Source organism: Coregonus lavaretus, assembly GCF_964263955.1.
Source record: "Coregonus lavaretus genome assembly, contig: HAP1_SCAFFOLD_2335, whole genome shotgun sequence".
In the NCBI taxonomy this organism is placed as follows: domain Eukaryota; kingdom Metazoa; phylum Chordata; class Actinopteri; order Salmoniformes; family Salmonidae; genus Coregonus; species Coregonus lavaretus.
In genome coordinates this window covers 40,582-60,182 of record NW_028161529.1, presented here as the reverse complement: position 1 = coordinate 60,182, position 19,601 = coordinate 40,582, and the positions used below count along the sequence as shown (strand labels likewise).

The 19,601-nt window shown below is 42.2% G+C and overlaps 2 protein-coding genes across 2 annotated transcripts; one reads left to right on the top strand and one right to left on the bottom strand.

Annotated features, from left to right (window-relative positions):
• Window positions 1-2,381: 2,381 nt before the first annotated feature.
• smim1 (small integral membrane protein 1) lies at window positions 2,382-2,924 on the top strand (the record flags this gene model as incomplete). Its single annotated transcript, XM_084195042.1, has 2 exons — window positions 2,382-2,467; window positions 2,801-2,924. 2 exons carry the CDS (start codon window positions 2,382-2,384, stop codon window positions 2,922-2,924), a joined length of 210 nt encoding a protein of 69 aa, XP_084051168.1.
• A 4,248-nt stretch (window positions 2,925-7,172) lies between these two features.
• On the bottom strand, window positions 7,173-19,397 carry LOC311120452 (leucine-rich repeat-containing protein 47-like). Its single transcript, XM_084195043.1, has 7 exons — window positions 18,782-19,397; window positions 17,978-18,460; window positions 17,039-17,155; window positions 16,103-16,218; window positions 11,647-11,749; window positions 10,793-10,882; window positions 7,173-7,886 (listed from the first exon to the last, which is right to left on the bottom strand). The coding sequence occupies exons 1-7, from the start codon at window positions 19,343-19,345 to the stop codon at window positions 7,665-7,667; spliced, it is 1,695 nt and encodes a 564-aa protein (XP_084051169.1). The 5' UTR covers window positions 19,346-19,397; the 3' UTR covers window positions 7,173-7,664.
• Window positions 19,398-19,601: the final 204 nt, after the last annotated feature.

The following is a 19,601-nucleotide window of genomic DNA, read 5'->3' as shown; positions in this document are numbered from 1 at the left end:
GCCAACTCCCCGCACTCGCTTTGAGGAGCATGTGACCATACAGGCACCAGGCTATGCGCCGGCCTCCCATGTCCAAAATGTCTTCCCCACCTGTGTCCAGCTTGTCTGTTCCTCCTGGCCACGCTGCTTGGTCCGTTGGTGGTGGGATCTTCTGTCACGTTCGTTGAGTAAAGGATTGGACCAAGGTGCAGCGTGGTATGCGTACATGTTTAATTATGAAGTAAACACACGACAAAACAACAAACACAACGTAACGTGACGTTTTAATGGGCTACACATAAACAAGCCAAACCAGAAACAAGATCCCACAACATAGGTAGGCAACATGGCTGCCTAAGTATGATCCCCAATCAGAGACAACGATCGACAGCTGCCTCTGATTGGGAACCACACCCGGCCAACATAGAAATACAAAATCTAGATGAACACATAGATATTCACACCCTGACCAAACCAACTAGAGATCTCTATGTCAGGGCGTGACAGGGTGTGCACAACCGCAAGCTACTGCGGCCCCTCATGATGAGTTCAGATTTTTTGTGGCCCACACCCCCATCAAAGTTGTCCATCCCTGGGTTAGGGTTAGCTAAAATGCAAAAACGTTTAACTTTTGACATTAATTTGACAAAAGCTCGATCCCTTCTAGCCATGACCGAGCGGGACTCCCTAAAAACAGTATGTTTTTCTCCTAACCTGCTGCGTAAATTAATCTAACCTGCTACCAAAAAGTGACTTCCGATTGTAGCTGTATATACCACTAGTCAAAACACGCCACTTCAATACAGCTTTGACCGGAAGTAACTTTCCGTAGCAGGTTAGGAGAGCATTTTTGGTAACCCTAACCCTTTTCCTGACCCTATTCTCCTAACCTGCAATGAAAAAGTCACTTCCGGTCGTAGCTGTATCAAAGGGAATATCATCGCAGGTTTTGACTAGTGGTATATAAAGCTACGACCGTAAATTACTTTTTCGTAGCAGGTTAGATTAATTTAAGTAGCAGGTTAGGAGAATTTACACAGCAGGTTTGGATAATTAACGTAGCAGGTTAAGAGAATTAGGTTAAGGTTAGGAAAAGGGTTAGGGTTAGCTAAAATGCTCTCCTAACCTGCTACGAAAAGTCACTTCCAGCCGTAGATGTACTCAATCTATTCACAACCATCGTCGCAGGCTGGTTAGTGATATCCGGATTCCTTGGGACGTCCCTACCCTTAACCCTAACCATAAACCTTACCTTAACCATTTTAAAGTTCAACTTCAATTGGGTAACGTCAGAGTTGGGACGTCCCAAGGATCCCATCGCAGGCCTGGTCACAGGTCAAGTAATCAATCCGTCGATGACATCGATAGGTGTCCAATATAGGCATACAAAATGGAATCTGTCAAAAAGGATAAATGCATCCTCTCTTCGATTGTAGTCTGCTACATAAGAGTTGAATTGGCCGTTGGCCCACAGTAAAAGTCTACAACAAAAGTTAAAAAAGCTCAAAATATTCAGCAAACATTGCATGGAATGGTGTTGATGAATGTGTGATGCATAGCCTTTGTCTGGCAATTGCAGTTTGCACTGTAGGCTAGTTCAAAACAACCAAAATAGCTAAGTAAAGTAGGGAAATGTATGTAAACATAATTTTGAGGTTTTAACATAGTAATTATTTTTTTTTTTTTTCATGGCTATGAGTAAACATGTAATTGCCTGTTGAATTATTGACCTTTGCCTTTGGGATGTGAATAATCTGTGTTCAGTTATCAAGAAGGATCTGCAGGTACTGTATCTTTAACCGGAGGCAAACACAGAGCACAGAATTTGAATTGTGCTTTTATCATTGGAAAGAGCCATAAAACTACTATGGCCTTCTCAATTTATGACCAGGTGATGAATGCTGACCGTGATGAACTTATATATATATATAGAGCAAGAGGCATGCCTTCTTCAACACAATCTGCCTTCAGTCCTCGAAAGAGCAGTGGTGAGTTGTCTGCCAGTTATTTTCAGGTTCATTTGGGTGACTAACAACAGGAATCATTTCCAGCCGAGAATTTGTTTATAGTTTGAGCCAGTGGGTTTGAGCAAACTGATCAATGTCCTACAGCTCTAGCCACCTGTTTTAAGTTTCAGTGTGTCATACAAATACTCATTGAATGATACAATGAGATATAATAAAATAAAACAAATTCAATCATTTATTGAAATTTAAGTTAGCCTAAATGGGGGACTGAATAGGTCTAAATTGATTGTGGTAAGAAAGACCAAATGTCTTGTCACGATGTTACCTATTCTATGTCCATATTGCGCAACTCCTTCTCTATCTCTTCTTTACAGGTTGTTGAAGGAGTAAGTGGTATTTGCAGTAGATAACATTCAGGGAAGAATGGCTTCTGACATGGACTCCAACACTGCTGGTGTGCAATACAACCGCTGGAATGAAGACAACATCAATCTGAATGTGGCTGGAACAGGTGTAACGGGGTAAGCTCTGAGGAAGACTCATGACTGGGTGACAGTAGATATAATTAGTGTTGTTCTTACTATTATAGGGTACCCCTTGTTTATTATCACAGGGGATAGGCTATACAAATTATAGTGAAGGACAATGTTGTAGGCAGTTCAAGAAACACTTACTTTACTTTCAATTAAGGTATATGAAGTTGAACATTGTATTCAGTGCAGTGTTTCCTCCCTTTAATCCTAGTTGATTAACTTTTCCAAATTCTGACCCCTTGAGTTTACTGATAGTGTATGGACTGACCCAAACTGTAATCACTGGCCATATTATGACATGACATGTTCTGCTCCCCAAAGGCTCTACAACAGAGTCTGCACTGGCACCCTGGGCATAGCTATCAAGGTGGCCGGAGCTTTGGCTGCACTGGTGGCTGTTTACGTCATAGGATACGTCACTGGATATTATGTCCACAAATGCTGACTGGCCACTGACCGAAGGACCCTCAACAGATGGAATTATGTAATGTAGGGATTGTGTTGGGATTGCAGTTTGCTTGTTGTAAAGTGATTTTACAGCTTCATCTTATATGTTAAATGTCATTGCAATTAAGTCCAAAAACATGAACATAATGTTTGACTTACAGTGCTTGGTATTCAATATGTTCTTGTCACTAAGTGATATTATCTATTTCAATTATTTTTTCAAGATTGTACAACAGGGCTTGTTTTGTTAGCCTATTCAACTGCATATCAAGGCCATGTGGATTCAATATTTTAATGAAAGGACAGGCAATACTAATAAAAAAGCTATTGATAATATGTTAATTACCTGTGTTATTCAACAAACATGGTGTGGTAAATACGCTGTCAAACAAGCTGTTTGCCTCTTGACAAGGACTAGAAAATGTTTTATTTAGGTATATGTGCAATTGATTTCAGTATTGAGGTGTCATCTGCAAATATATCAAACCTAATCATCATTACAAAAATACACTTTAATATATTTATTTTCTCACCTCAAATCCATCAAGTCTGCAAAGAGAAATATAATTTACTGAACAAAAATATGAACGGAACATGTAGTGTTGGTCCCATGTTTCATGAGGGGCGCACATCCGAGAAATGTACCATATGCATCAACATATTATTTTGTGCACAAATTGGTTTATATCCCTGTCAGTGAGCACCATGTGCTGGAGACAATAGAAGGCCACTTTAAAATGTGCAGTTTTGTCACAACACAATGCCACAGATGTCTCAAGTTGAGGGATCGTGCAATTGACATGCTGACTGCAGGAATGTCCACCAGAGCTGTTCCAGAGAATGTAATGTTATTTTCTCTACCATAAGCCGCCTGACAACCGCAGACCACGTGTAACCACGCCAGCCCAGGACCTCCACATCCGGCTTCTGCACCTGCGGGATCGTCTGAGACCAACCACCCAGACTGCTGATGAAACTGAGGAGTATTTCTGTCTGTAATGAAGCCCTTTTGTGGGGAAAAACTCACTCTGATTGGCTGGGCCTGGCCCCCCAGCGGGTGGGCCTGGCCCCTGCCCAGTCATGTGAAATCCATAGATTAGGGCCTAATGAATTTATTTCAATTGACTGATTTCCTTATATGAACTGTAACTCAGTCAAATTGTTGAAATTGTTGCATGTTGTGTTTATATTTTTGTTCAGTATAAATGACAGTAAAAAAAAACCATCTGTCATCTGGTTGCTCAACCTCATCAAATCAGAACAACTACAGTGGGGAAAAAAAAATATTTAGTCAGCCACCAATTGTGCAAGTTCTCCCACTTAAAAAGATGAGAGAGGCCTGTAATTTTCATCATAGGTACACGTCAACTATGACAGACAAAATGAGATTTTTTTTCTCCAGAAAATCACATTGTAGGATTTTTACTGAATTTATTTGCAAATTATGGTGGAAAATAAGTATTTGGTCAATAACAAAAGTTTCTCAATACTTTGTTATATACCCTTTGTTGGCAATGACACAGGTCAAACGTTTTCTGTAAAGATTTTCACACACTGTTGCTGGTATTTTGGCCCATTCCTCTATGTAGATCTCCTCTAGAGCAGTGATGTTTTGGGGCTGTTGCTGGGCAACACAGACTTTCAACTCCCTCCAAAGATTTTCTATGGGGTTGAGATCTGGAGACTGGCTAGGCCACTCCAGGACCTTGAAATGCTTCTTACGAAGCCACTCCTTCGTTGCCCGGGCGCTGTGTTTGGGATCATTGTCATGCTGAAAGACCCAGCCACGTTTCATCTTCAATGCCCTTGCTGATGGAAGGAGGTTTTCACTCAAAATCTCACGATACATGGCCCCATTCATTCTTTCCTTTACACGGATCAGTCGTCCTGGTCCCTTTGCAGAAAAACAGCCCCAAAGCATGATGTTTCCACCCCCATGCTTCACAGTAGGTATGGTGTTCTTTGGATGCAACTCAGCATTCTTTGTCCTCCAAACACGACGAGTTGAGTTTTTACCAAAAAGTTATATTTTGGTTTTATCTGACCATATGACATTCTCCCAATCCTCTTCTGGATCATCCAAATGCACTCTAGCAAACTTCAGACGGGCCTGGACATGTACTGGCTTAAGCAGGGGGACACGTCTCGCACTGCAGGATTTGAGTCCCTGGCGGCGTAGTGTGTTACTGATGGTAGGCTTTGTTACTTTGGTCCCAGCTCTCTGCAGGTCATTCACTAGGTCCCCCCGTGTGGTTCTGGGATTTTTGCTCACCGTTCTTGTGATCATTTTGACCCCACGGGGTGAGATCTTGCGTGGAGCCCCAGATCGAGGGAGATTATCAGTGGTCTTGTATGTCTTCCATTTCCTAATAATTGCTCCCACAGTTGATTTCTTCAAACCAAGCTGCTTACCTATTGCAGATGCAGTCTTCCCAGCCTGGTGCAGGTCTACAATTTTGTTTCTGGTGTCCTTTGACAGCTCTTTGGTCTTGGCCATAGTGGAGTTTGGAGTGTGACTGTTTGAGGTTGTGGACAGGTGTCTTTTATACTGATAACAAGTTCAAACAGGTGCCATTAATACAGGTAACGAGTGGAGGACAGAGGAGCCTCTTAAAGAAGAAGTTAGAGGTCTGTGAGAGCCAGAAATCTTGCTTGTTTGTAGGTGACCAAATACTTATTTTCCACCATAATTTGCAAATAAATTCATTAAAAATCCTACAATGTGATTTTCTTCTTCTCAATTTGTCTGTCATAGTTGACGTGTACCTATGATGAAAATTACAGGCCTCTCTCATCTTTTTAAGTGGGAGAACTTGCACAATTGGTGGCTGACTAAATACTTTTTCCCCCACTGTATATCCTTTATTTTATTTGTTTCCCTCATAGATTATTTTTATGGTGGCATTATCTTGCTCCTCCACAGTATTTACGCTATGCATTTCATCATCTGATAAGGAAAATAAGGTGGAGTTGACTTTCAAGACCCATTCTGCAATTCTCTGGTCTGTATAATAATCTTCATCATCGGGACAAAGAGAGTCTATGACAGTCTTGCTGGTATCTTTGTTTTCAGAGCACTGGGATTCTGTTTTAATAGCCAAGTCGTCAGAGGAGACATCTCTCTGCTGTTTTGTTTCACAGATACTGGCATCATGTTTAAGTCTCTCCGTCATCACCCCACTGTCGTTGGCACTAGGGTTACTCACATAATTTCCCCGTTGCCTTACAAACGGGTCTGTTGGTGAGAAACTTGATGCCACAGCTGGCTGGGCCCCAAAGGTCCCCTTGGTGCAGTCTAGTTTGGAGCGAGTGTCTGGGTTCTGGACGGAATCTTTTGTAGACCTATTCAACATGGTTAGACTACCACTAACTAACCCAGCTTTGTTAGTCATTTGACAACCCTGCGCACGTCGAGCAACCAGTACTCGAAATACTGTATTTTCCCTCCTTATACCAGAGGTTGACAAGTGTGTGTCTCCATTGTCATGTAGTGCCCCGGCGGGTCTTGCAGAGCGAAATGGCACATTTGCACACTCCGCCTTACCAGCAATGATTCTTGATCCAGTGATGGGTGGCAGAAGGATGCTCTGGGTGATAGCAGCTGTGCTTGCACGTCCTAGTTTATTTTGAATCATTAAATGCCTAGAACAAGTAAGATATTCATTTGGATTTGTTATCTTTGGAGCTGGTCTCAGGTTAGCTTTCGCTTGAGCAGGGTCTCCTCGAGGAGCATTCGGCCTGTCAATCCGTTGCACATTAATCTCCAAGTACTGCATCTCCTTTTCACTAATGCTTCTCCACCGTGACTTTTTCTCCCTGCTTGTATCCGACCAGGCTTGCTTCTTCTGCACTCTGTAAGTACTTTTCATAGTTCCAATGAATGGGTTGCCTTAAATGGAAACTTGCATCTTGTGTCGAGTAGTCCGACTCTGTCCTTGACGGATAGGACACCTAACTGCAATTCTCTGGCTATTCTTTTATACTATGTGTGTGTGTCTTTGAGACACTCACCCCCCAACCCTTACTGGACACTTGATATGTAATAGTACCCCACACTTTTTAGTTAACCTGTGAATACCCAAGCAGTCAAAAGGGCCATTCACCATGCATGCACATTAACTGACAAATGGAGGCATTTATGAAACCAAGCATTCCTGAAATTATCAAGAAAATAGGATAAATGTTTCTACCCAGAACAAAGCATTGGCTTTCAACATGTGCAATAAAGAAATGCATAACCACTGCTGCCCTCAAGGTTCAATTTATTTTAGAGATCTTTTAAATATTAGACATTATACACATTCCCTGCCCTTAATTTATTAAAGCGGGTAATGGAAAAAGGTTTTATTCTTGTTTCAGTTCACAAATGTTAAATGTTGTCATTAACTATGTCTACAATCTACAGACCACACAGGCTTGCTACAGACTTAACAGTTATTGTGAGTTACCTTTAGTGTGTAGCAATATAAAAATAAGTATACAAAAACATGACAATATTTTAGGTTGGGTAGGTAGTTTAATTATTCTATACCTTAGTACAGGCGAAGCTGTTTGTACGTGCCAAATAGTAATCAAGAACTTTCCGGAAGGCTATAATTGCACTACTTCCATGTTTGGAAATGAGTGGATGTAATCGGCTTTGCTTACCAAGGGAACAGTGGCAACTCATATACAGTATTGTGATTTTAACTGTGTGAGACTAAGTCAAATATAAATCAAAAGGCTGGTTGTTGCGCAACTACCAGATGACGTTCAGGTTGCCGACGTCGGTGGAGAGGTCCGTTTTGGATGGGTAGACGACCTTGAGGTTCCCGTCAGGGTCCACGGTGCGAACCTGCTGGATGACCAGCTCACCTGAGGTGGTACCATCGGAGGCAGGGACTGGGGGTGCATCCGACTCTCCCTCTGATCCAGCCTCCTCTCTGTGATCCGACGTGAACTTGTTCAACTCCGCCATTTTCTGAGAAGGGAATGGAGAGAGATGTGTTAATTGCTGACCATTGGGACCATGTGGATGAGGTCTATTTGAGAAAGTAAACTAGAGCAGGGGTCGGCCACAATTGAGTATGTTTGTAAAAAAAACAAATGTAGGATTGTAGTTTGGGTCAAAAGAAGACTAAAATCACCAGGAATTCAGCAACAACAAAAAAGATTGTCTCAATGTAATCAATGTATGAAATGATTGTTATTTTCAAATAAAATCTATTTTTGGGCTTAGTTGTGGTCAATTTGCAATGTACAAATTATTATAATTGTGTTCCGGTCTCCAAACCATCCGCTCCAAGAAAAAAATTGGCCTGCGGTTGAATCTAGTTGCCTACCCCTTTGAGGATGGTTGTTGAATTGAGATTTGAAGGGTGGATTGAAAATCTGTACACATTTAATATTGTGTGTAAGTAGAAACAAGATAATATGTATAACCTCAAAGTCTTTACATTCTCCTAATTTTATTTCTTAAGCAATGGCAGCAAATTGGGTTGAAGGTATTGTAAACTTCTTACTAACTTGTCCCGCTCGACTCATGTTTGTTGACACAGTAAAATACACTGCTCAAAAAAATAAAGGGAACACTTAAACAACACATCCTAGATCTGAATGAATGAAATAATCTTATTAAATACTTTTTTCTTTACATAGTTGAATGTGCTGACAACAAAATCACACAAAAATTATCAATGGAAATCAAATTTATCAACCCATGGAGGTCTGGATTTGGAGTCACCCTCAAAATTAAAGTGGAAAACCACACTACAGGCTGATCCAACTTTGATGTAATGTCCTTAAAACAAGTCAAAATGAGGCTCAGTAGTGTGTGTGGCCTCCACGTGCCTGTATGACCTCCCTACAACGCCTGGGCATGCTCCTGATGAGGTGGCGGATGGTCTCCTGAGGGATCTCCTCCCAGACCTGGACTAAAGCATCCGCCAACTCCTGGACAGTCTGTGGTGCAACGTGGCGTTGGTGGATGGAGCGAGACATGATGTCCCAGATGTGCTCAATTGGATTCAGGTCTGGGGAACGGGCGGGCCAGTCCATAGCATCAATGCCTTCCTCTTGCAGGAACTGCTGACACACTCCAGCCATATGAGGTCTAGCATTGTCTTGCATTAGGTGGAACCCAGGGCCAACCGCACCAGCATATGGTCTCACAAGGGGTCTGAGGATCTCATCTCGGTACCTAATGGCAGTCAGGCTACCTCTGGCGAGCACATGGAGGGCTGTGCGGCCCCCTAAAGAAATGCCACCCCACACCATGACTGACCCACCGCCAAACCGGTCATGCTGGAGGATGTTGCAGGCAGCAGAACGTTCTCCACGGCGCCTCCAGACTCTGTCACGTGCTCAGTGTGAACCTGCTTTCATCTGTGAAGAGCACAGGGCGCCAGTGGCGAATTTGCCAATCTTGGTGTTCTCTGGCAAATGCCAAACGTCCTGCACGGTGTTGGGCTGTAAGCACAACCCCCACCTGTGGACGTCGGGCCCTCATACCACCCTCATGGAGTCTGTTTATGACCGTTTGAGCAGACACATGCACATTTGTGGCCTGCTGGAGGTCATTTTGCAGGGCTCTGGCAGTGCTCCTCCTGCTCCTCCTTGCACAAAGGCGGAGGTAGCGGTCCTGCTGCTGGGTTGTTGCCCTCCTACGGCCTCCTCCACGTCTCCTGATGTACTGGCCTGTCTCCTGGTAGCGCCTCCATGCTCTGGACACTACGCTGATAGACACAGCAAACCTTCTTGCCACAGCTCGCATTGATGTGCCATCCTGGACGAGCTGCACTACCTGAGCCACATGTGTGGGTTGTAGTCTCCGTCTCATGCTACCACTAGAGTGAAAGCACCGCCAGCATTCAAAAGTGACCAAAACATCAGCCAGGAAGCATAGGAACTGAGAAGTGGTCTGTGGTCACCACCTGCAGAACCACTTCTTTATTGGGGGTGTCTTGCTAATTGCCTATAATTTCCACCTGTTGTCTATACCATTTGCACAACAGCATGTGAAATGTATTGTCAATCAGTGTTGCTTCCTAAGTGGACAGTTTGATTTCACAGAAGTGTGATTGACTTGGAGTTACATTGTGTTGTTTAAGTGTTCCCTTTATTTTTTTGAGCAGTGTATATAGGGGAAATATAGGACAAGCACTTCCAGAGCAGGAAGTCTCATCTCAACAGTGCAACCTACACTGACCAGGTGAATCCAGGTGATCCCTTATTGATATCCCTTGTTAAATCCACTTCAAATCAGTTTAGATGAAGGGGAGGAGACAGGTTAAATAAGGATTTTTAAACTTTTGAGACAATTGAGACATGGATTGTGTATGTGTGCCATTCAGAAGGTGACTCTCATAACCTGACCTCAAATCCCTCCTTCAATCACCACACCCAATCAAAACCGTACCCTCTCTCAAAAATGGTTATTCTAGAGTAGGAATCAGAGTGTGGATTAAACCCTTATCGGCTGCTTTTGTTTCGACATGGCTGTTATTGAAACGTGTCTGCTGCTGTGTGTACTGGTGGGTGCGAGGCACACAGGCAGCTCTAGGGTTGCAATCGTATTGTGAGCCGTAGTTTAGGCGGTGACACCGGACACCGCCGGGCCAGTCGCCCCGGGCCGATGAGCTCACTTATTCCACTGAGGGCCAGGATCCAGACGTCAAACCAGCACAACACCCTGAGACTGAGCATGAGACCCGGTGTCATGACACTTATCTGCTCTCGCCAGCCACTGTGTGTGTCTGACTGATGCATGCATGTGTAAATGTTGTTCAATTCATGCAATCAACGGCTGTATGTGTTATGTATGTGCATTGCAATGTAGGATTCAGTCCTACTGTATGTCTCTGTATACAGGGAAAGAGCTGAGCTTACCACTATGAGAGCATCCATCACTTCTTTACAGATCTGCAGGCTGGTAGAACTGGTCACTTCTAAGAAAAGCTCCTTAGTCGTCTTCCTGATCTATAATATGCGACAAAGATACAGTACATCACTTGTATGTAATATTGTCTCCAGCTAAAGCAGCCTACTATTTTTTATCTAATTAATCCAATCTGTAAAAAGGGATGACAGGATAGAGTTGATAGTAAGATATGTCCAACTGGCATTAGAAAATAAATACATTGAATAAATGCATTGCATTGCCACCTGTAAGTCTATTCAACTTTCTTATCTATGCATGTAATACTCACTTGAACTTATAGGCTACTATCTCAAAGTTCGGAATAAGGGATCAGAACTCAATAATAGAAGCAGGAAATCTTCAGATAAGACAACATCTGGTTGCATCATCAACTAACAGTCTTAAAAGTCAGCATTTGATTTCAAGGCTAAGCACTATTCTCAAGCTCAATTTATTGCAACCCGGATGTAAGTATGTCCGCAATTAAGGAAGCAATAAAGATACATATTTGATTCTTTATCTGGTGTGGCTGCAATTTAAAGCTTCCAAAGTCAAAGTCCTGAAGGTGTGCAAAGTCTAAGGGAAAGTACAATTCAGCAAGGTTTTAGACTGCATTCTACACTGCTGGGCCTCTATTGGTAGGCTAAATGTAGATATTGAGAACATAAAGATTTATTCTAAATCATAACTATGACTTTTCTATTGGTAGCTGTATTGTGAATGCACTGCTGGATCAGCAAGTGTTAAGCGTATGAGTGTGAGTAGAGCAGTGACCTGTGAGAAAGGCACCTGTCCTTGGTCTGATAAAGATCACACACCGCACCTTGGTTTTCTCGCTGTTGGTGATTGGTGGAAATGAGATCACATGATCCTCTGCATCTACCAGACATGGGTAGAGTTCTTTTCCATCAAGAAGCTGCAGGTATCTGAGTAAAAGAAAAAAGCCACATAACTTGAGCTGAGAAACAATGGCTAAAGTGTAATAATTGCCCTCATGCCAACAATGGCTACAATAGCCAACATAACCCTTTCATAACAGCATATTGTAAGGTCTACACCCATACTCATGGTGCAGATTGAATTGACATTTGAGCTCTTTGAAAACTCCCCAAAATACTGTGTCATGTTATTAAGAAGTTATTTACTTAGGTCTACCTTAATTTACCTAATCTCATTTACCTTATTCAACCTAACCTTGTAAATAATTATGTAATCTCTATTGCTGTCAATATATTTACAGAAAATGGGTGAACAAAACTCCATGGTAGGTCCTAAAAACAACAGTCCACAAATTCTCATACACATACATAATAAAGGAGTCCGTCTATTTACTTCAACATGGTGGCAACATGGTTTCAGTTTCAAAGCCTTATGGCGCCCTCATGTGTTGAATGAGCAACCTAATCATTTCGCCTTTGTTTTGAGCTCCTGAAACGAATGAAGTGCTTGACAAAAACAATGCATTACTGTGTAGGACACAACACCAACATACTGTAAATGGAAAATGAAATAATAGGAAATGAAATAATAGGAATTCATTTATTACTACGCCATAACAATTAAAGGGGCAATCAGCAGTTGCGACATACATTTATGACCGATATGTACCCATTAATTCTTAAAGAATATAACTTAGAAATGCCTCATGAGCTTAGTTTAACTGTCGTACCCCATCAGAACACAAAATATAAACTTGTTTTAGTCCAATGTTTGTAAACAAAGTAAATGTAAACAAACACTGTATAGCCTCAAAACATGGTTAACTACACTGAACAAAAATATAAATGCAACAATTACAGTTTATATAAGGAAATCAGTCAATTTAAATAAATTCATTAGGCCCTAATCTATGGATTTCACATGACTGGGAATACAGATATGCATCTGTTGGTCACAGATACCTTAAAAAAAGGTAGGGGCGTGGATCAGAAATCCAGTCAGCATCTGGTGTGACCACCATTTGCCTCATGCAGCACGACACATTTCCTTTGCATAGAGTTGATCAGGCTGTTGATTGTGGCCTGTGGAATGTTGCCCCAGTCTTCAATTGCTGTGCTAAATTGCTGGATATTGGCAGGAACTGGAACACGCTGTCGTACAGGTCGATCCAGAGCATCCCTGTCGATCCAGAGCATCCTCTGTCGTAGCCGGCCGCGACCGGGAGACCCATGGGGCGGCGCACAATTGGCCCAGCGTCGTCCAGGGTAGGGGAGGGAATGGCCGGCAGGGATGTAGCTCAGTTGGTAGAGCATGGCGTTTGCAACGCCAGGGTTGTGGGTTCGATTCCCACGGGGGGCCAGTATGAAAAATTAAAAAAAAAGTAATAATGTATGCACTCACTAACTGTAAGTCGCTCTGGATAAGAGCGTCTGCTAAATGACTAAAATGTAAAATGTAAATGTAATCCCGAACATGCTCAATGGGTGACATTTCTGCTGAGTATGCAGGCCATGAAAGAACTGGGACATTTTCAGCTTCCAGGAATTGTGAACAGATCCTTGCGACATGGGGCTGTGCATTATCATGCTGAAACATGAGGTGATGGCGGCGGATGGCACGACAACGGGCCACAGGATCTCGTCACGGTATCTCTGTGCATTCAAATTGCCATCGATAACATGAAATTGTGTTCGTTGTCCGTAGCTTATGCCTGCCCATCCCATAACCCCACCGCCACCATGGGGACTCTGTTCACAATATTGACATCAGCAAACTGCCTTCTGCCCGGTACAGTTAAAAACCGGGATTTATCTGTGCCAGTGGCCACCGAAGGTGTGCTTTTGCCCACAGAAGTCGGTTATGACGCCGAACTGCATTCAGGTCAAGACCCTGGTGAGGATGACGAGCAGGCAGATGAGCTTCCCTGAGACGGTTTCTGACAGTTTGTGCAGAAATTATTTGGTTGTGCAAACCCACAGTTTCATCAGCTGTCCAGGTGGCTGGTCTCAGACGATTCCGCAGGTGAAGAAGCCGGTATGTAATGATCATGCTGTTTAATCAGCTTCTTGATATGCCACACCTGATGGATTATCTTGGCAAAAGAGAAATGCTCACTAACAGGGATGTAAACATATTTGTGCACAACATTTGAGAGAAATAAGCTTTTTGTGCGTATGGACAATTTCGGGGTTCTTTTCATTTCAGCTCATGAAACATGGGACCAACACTTTCATGTTGCGCTTATATTTTTGTTCAGTATATAATTTTGACATCATGGATGGTCAGTCCTTGCATGCATAGCTCTGTCTATGAATTTGAGAGTGATTACATTTTTCCATTCCCATCCCTTAGTTTTTACCAAAAAACCCCACTTTGTTATTGTTTTAACTGCTGATTGGACCTTTAAATGACGTTGCACGAGCAGCCCCGCAGATATTGCGATGAGCCACTAGGAGTGTAACGGTTTGACAAACGCACGGTTCGGTAGTATTGCGGTTTTCGGGTCACCGTTCGGGAAAATTAAATGCCATCCACAATGTTCCTGGCATTGTCTGTTGTGACCGGATTGTTATGTTGGGCCTCTCAAGTTTTCACACTGATGCTGCGTTTGTAACCATGTGGGAGTTGGGAATTTACCGGTTGTGATGTCGTAAATACCCGTTGGATACATTCATGTGATTTGAACTGGTTGAGAAACGCAGATTGGCTAATGGACAACAAGCTTCATCCACCATAAAACAAAAGTGCATCTATCATGCATGTAAACAAATAATAGAGTTCAGAAACCACATTAATAGATTGCTTTTTATAAATAATGTTTTGTTGTTGTATTCAATTGCTGAAAATGCTGTTATAGAGGACATTTTCTTAGTAGGTGATGTCAGGTGTCACCATGTGGGAGAAGTGGGTGCTTAAGATGATAGACGAGTTTTCCACTAGTAATTACCAGTTGGAGGGCCGTTCAAGTGTATTTTTTCAGTCATATGTGATAAATTCCCACTTCCATCTTGGTTACGAACACAACATGACACTGTTTCCTTCAGTGCCATATGAGCACTTGTGACTCTCATAAAGGGGGCGTGTCTGTAGCACAGTACATCTCCCACTCTGGGGAAATGTGATGGGCTGTCACTGTTAAGTAAGCTCAACACAGGATGCATTGGCCAATTCACTGAAAAATTCGGCTTGGCTTTTTTAGAGCGGGTACCAGTTTGCTGAATTCGGTGCAAGAGGGAAGTTCGTAACGTGGTTCGAGCACTTTCACGAGGTGCTCCCTGAAACCCCCCATTTTTAACCACAGAATGGGCACATATGCGCGGCTATAAACCAAAAACTGTAAAATATATATAAACACAGCCTACCTATCTCTCTTGTAATTTATTTGGCCTGGTCAGAATTAGCTGCTTGAATGCAGAGGTGAGATGTGTTGTGTTGTTGTTTCTTTGCGTTTCCGTCTTGCTCCGGTATACTGGGGTGATGTCGGCGTAAATATGTCAACATATTTGAGGTGTTGGCAGCTGCATAGGCTATTCTCGTTGAGTGTGGCGACATACTATCAACGTATTTTTCCACAACTCTCTGTCCATCGCCGTTGTAATCTACTAGGAAGCCAAAATGTTTCCAAACTGGAGATTTAAAAGATGATGGACAGAGGATCCTCCAATTCTGGTTTATCGACACCACCACTGGCCATCGTACAGAACTAGTTCCCGGCTGTCTCACAAAAGGGCAGTTTGAAATGAGCCAATTAAGATTATACATACTTATTACAATGCGTGCATAGGCTCTAGTTGTCTTAACGCAATAGCCTGAAATGTTTTTTTTTTTTTTGCTCAGATTTACTCAAGAGGCATAGGTCTCCAATTAATACATTAAATGAATACATTAAAAAAACATCTTTACAAAATACAAGCTAAGACTATGTCTATCCTGCGTAGGCATAGCCTATAGGCCTAACTTTTATTTTGTAAATACATTTTTTTCTTTATTCGGATTCACAGTGCGGAACGAACCGAGGTCCCCATACAGAACGGGTCGGTACAAATACCCCTCCTTTTTTTGCCCCCTCCTTTTAATAACAAACAAAAAAGAATGGGCATCAGGCCGACTGCAGCTTTGGGCTGCGTTTCCGATTCTACATCCTCCAGAAGTGTGCACTTTTATACTTCCTGTCATGGATTTATAAGCATTGAATTGGTGTAATCATTGGCTGTATAGAGTTTCCATCATCGTTAAATCCATGAAGGGAAGTCTGCAAATATACACTTCGGGAGAAGAGAGTAAAATCTGGACTCACCTATACTTTCAGCTCTGCCTTAAAGACAGGTGTTAATACTCACTTGTGGAGGCCAGACACATTCTGCCTCTTCCTCTGTTTCCGCTGGTCCTCTGCCTCTAGCTGCAGCTGCCTCATCAGCTCCACCGCAGTCATCTCCTTACGGCCCAGGGGGACTATCTAGTAAACAACATTTTATGAGAGGGAGTTTATGAGAGATTTATGCTCTTTTCAAAAGATCCTTTGCTTGTTAGAATAACCATGAATGGGACCAAAATGCTTTGACACAAACCTGAATGCAGTTAATGAATACAATGATTTGTTCATATGCCAAGAGTGACAGGCAACGACTAGCAACAATTATTTTGTGTTCAAACTGTTGAGGTGAAGCCGCATGAAGGTCTTTCAATTACAGACTGATGTCACTATAACAGTTGGCTTGTTGCCTGGCTTTGGCAAAAAATATGTTTAAAAGGATCATGAATTATTAAGAATGGAATAATGTTATGGCTCACAACTGCTGATTAAAACTGTACTTCAAAATACTGGATTTTATTCAAGAAAACAGAGGTATTATGTCCAATAGAAAAATAGCCTTCTTATATTCTCCAGAGACATGACACTGTCTGCATAAACTACTTGAACAAAGACATGGAACAAGGTCCTGAGAAATGTAATCATAAACCAATCAAATGAAAAGAGTTTGAAATACCTTGGAAAAACACATACTGTAGTGAGCAATACATTTCGAACATATCGAATCGCAATACATATAGAATACGTAGAATCGCAATACATAGTGTCGGCACCTAAGTATCATGATAATATAGTATCGTGAGGTCCCTGGCAATTCCCAGCCCTAATATAAGATCAAGAAGTTAGTCGTAGTAAATGTGTCAGACGTAAATGTGTTTTTTAATTCCATCTCAGAGCGACTTACACTTGAGAATTTGTGGCTGTCTAACGTTGTATGAGCAGAATTTCATGCAATATGTCATACCTTTAACATAGGAGGTGGTCTGGCATCATACATGAGAGGTCCCTTGAGTAGCTGCATGTCGTGTGTTGCGATGGTCGCAGTTGTCCTTTTACCACATAGGTCATCGTGAAGTTTGGTCTAAAACACAACAGGTAAGAGAGAAAGAGTGGTGAAAACTGAATAATGCAAAAGAGACATATCGATCATAGGCTATGTAACATAATATATAGAGGATGTTGAGCTTGTGTCAGTTCATGAGCTTGAGCAGTGGTGTAAAGTACTTCAGTAAAAAATACTTTAAAGTACTACTTAAGTAGTTTTTTGGGGTATCTGTACTTTACTATTTATATTTTTTGCCAACTTTTACTTCACTACATTCCTAAAGAAAAGAATGTACTTTTTACTCCATACATTTTCCCTGACACCAAAAAGTACTTGTTACATGTTGACACGAAAGTGGTCCAATTCATGCACTTATCAAGAGAACATCCCTGGTCATACCTACTGCTTCTGATCTGTTGGACTCACTAAACACAAATGCTTAGTTTGTAAATTATGTTGGCGTGTGCCTCTGGCTATCTGTAAATAAAAAATTACAAACATTGTGCCATCTGGTTTGCTTAATATAAGGAATTTGAAATAATGTATACGTTTACTTTTGATACTTAAGTATATTTAAAACCAAATAATTTTAAACTTTTACTGGGTAACTTTCACTTGAGTCATTTTCTATTAAGGTATCTTTACTTTTACTCAAGTATGACAATTGAGTACTTTTTCCACCACTGAGCTTGAGTTTATTTTGTAGCGTGTTCTTAGTCTGTTTCTGCATTCACAAACTACTAGCCTACATAGTTTCCTTGCCAAATATGACTGTCAAAGACCGCAACATAGGAGTTGACTAACGCAGAAACAGACTGGTACCAAGGCTAACGTGTTCTCATCTCTGAACAACATTACCTGTGCAACGAGGAACCTCTTGAGCGCATTCCCGGACCTGAAGTTCATGCCTCTGACCACACAGCACACCAAGTACGGCCTCACATCCTTCAGTTCGTTGGCCACCTTTACAGTGAACGCACCGGGGTTGTCAGACACGTGAAGCACCTTCACCACCAGCCGGTTCAACTCATCCACCTCATCCTCCTCCTCCTCGTTCTTCTTCTTTTTCTGCTTGCGCTGCTTTTTGGTCTGGGTCTTCTCTGCATTCCGACCCCCTTCGGCCTTATCCCCGTCCCCGTCGGCCTGCTTACTGCCTTTGCCTTTCCCTCGGCCACCGGCCCGAAGGTAGTCCAGGATGGATTTGGTCTGGCAACCGTTGACCATCTTCTCCAGCCGCTTGTCTTTGAGTTTGTTTCCTTTGAAGTTTATCTCCTTCAGTTTGGAGCAGTCACTCAGCTCGTAGGGGATGTCACTGAGCTTGTTGTTGGATAGATCCAAAACCTGAGAGGAAAATGTTATACTTTTGTTATCATAGTTGAATGTAATAACATGAACTAAGATTAATAACCAAATGGGGCTTTATCCAGGTTTCAGGTGTCTCACCATCTGAGAGGCCTTGTGCCAGGAAAATGTCATGACAGTCTCTGGTTTACGTTTACATTTACGTCATTTAGCAGACACTCTTATCCAGAGCTGATGAGATTAACTGAGAGGTACCCTGTCAATCATGACCATAATTCAGTAGGAATAGAAAATATGCATTTATGAAGTCATGCCACATTTTAGGTAGCAGTGCAATATATTATTATTTCAGTCACAAACCTTTAGAGCAGAGAGCTTGTGAACATCTCCACTCAGCTCTTCTATGGAATTCTCAGAGGCAATGACAGTGCTGAGGAGATCCAGGCGATAGAAGTCATCAGGGAACCGAGTGATGTCATTTTTGGAGATGTTGATGGTAGAGAGCTTCGTGCAATGACACAGTCCATCTGGTAGAGAGTCGATGTTGTTGCAGCTCACGTTGAGTGTATTGAGATCGCTTAGCTGGGTTATCTCTTCAGGCAAAGCTTTCAGGTTGTTGACTGAAATGTCAAGGACTTTCAGGGACTTCAGATTTCCAATGGTTTTTGGAATAGAGGAGAGCTTATTCCTGCAAAGAATCAAGCTTGTAAGGGTGGTCAGATTTTTTATGTCTCCGTGAATTTCTGTCAAACTCGGACATTGGATGATTTCTAGGTAATTTAGGAGCTTGAGAGAATAGATTGTTGAACACAGACCTCCATTAGAGGATATCTTTTCATCGATAACTGCACCTTGCAGAACCAGTTCGCGTCTTTTCTCTTTTGAGGCTTTCTCAATTTCTGGCCAACTCTCTTGACCATCCATGCTGCTACACCAGACCCGGAAAAAGGCAAACTCATGCCACCCGGAAACACTTGAGCACAGACGCTTTAAGCCACCCGGTAACACTTGAGCATAGACGCTTCAAAATGTCTATCTGCCGAATGGAAGACGCAGTGAAATATGCATCGAGCAGTGGAGATCATATGCGCAGTGCACGTGCAGACTGGACACTCAAAAATATTTTGTAAAAACTTCATGGACCACAGTCCTTCGCGGTGAAACGATGGTGCGGCACATG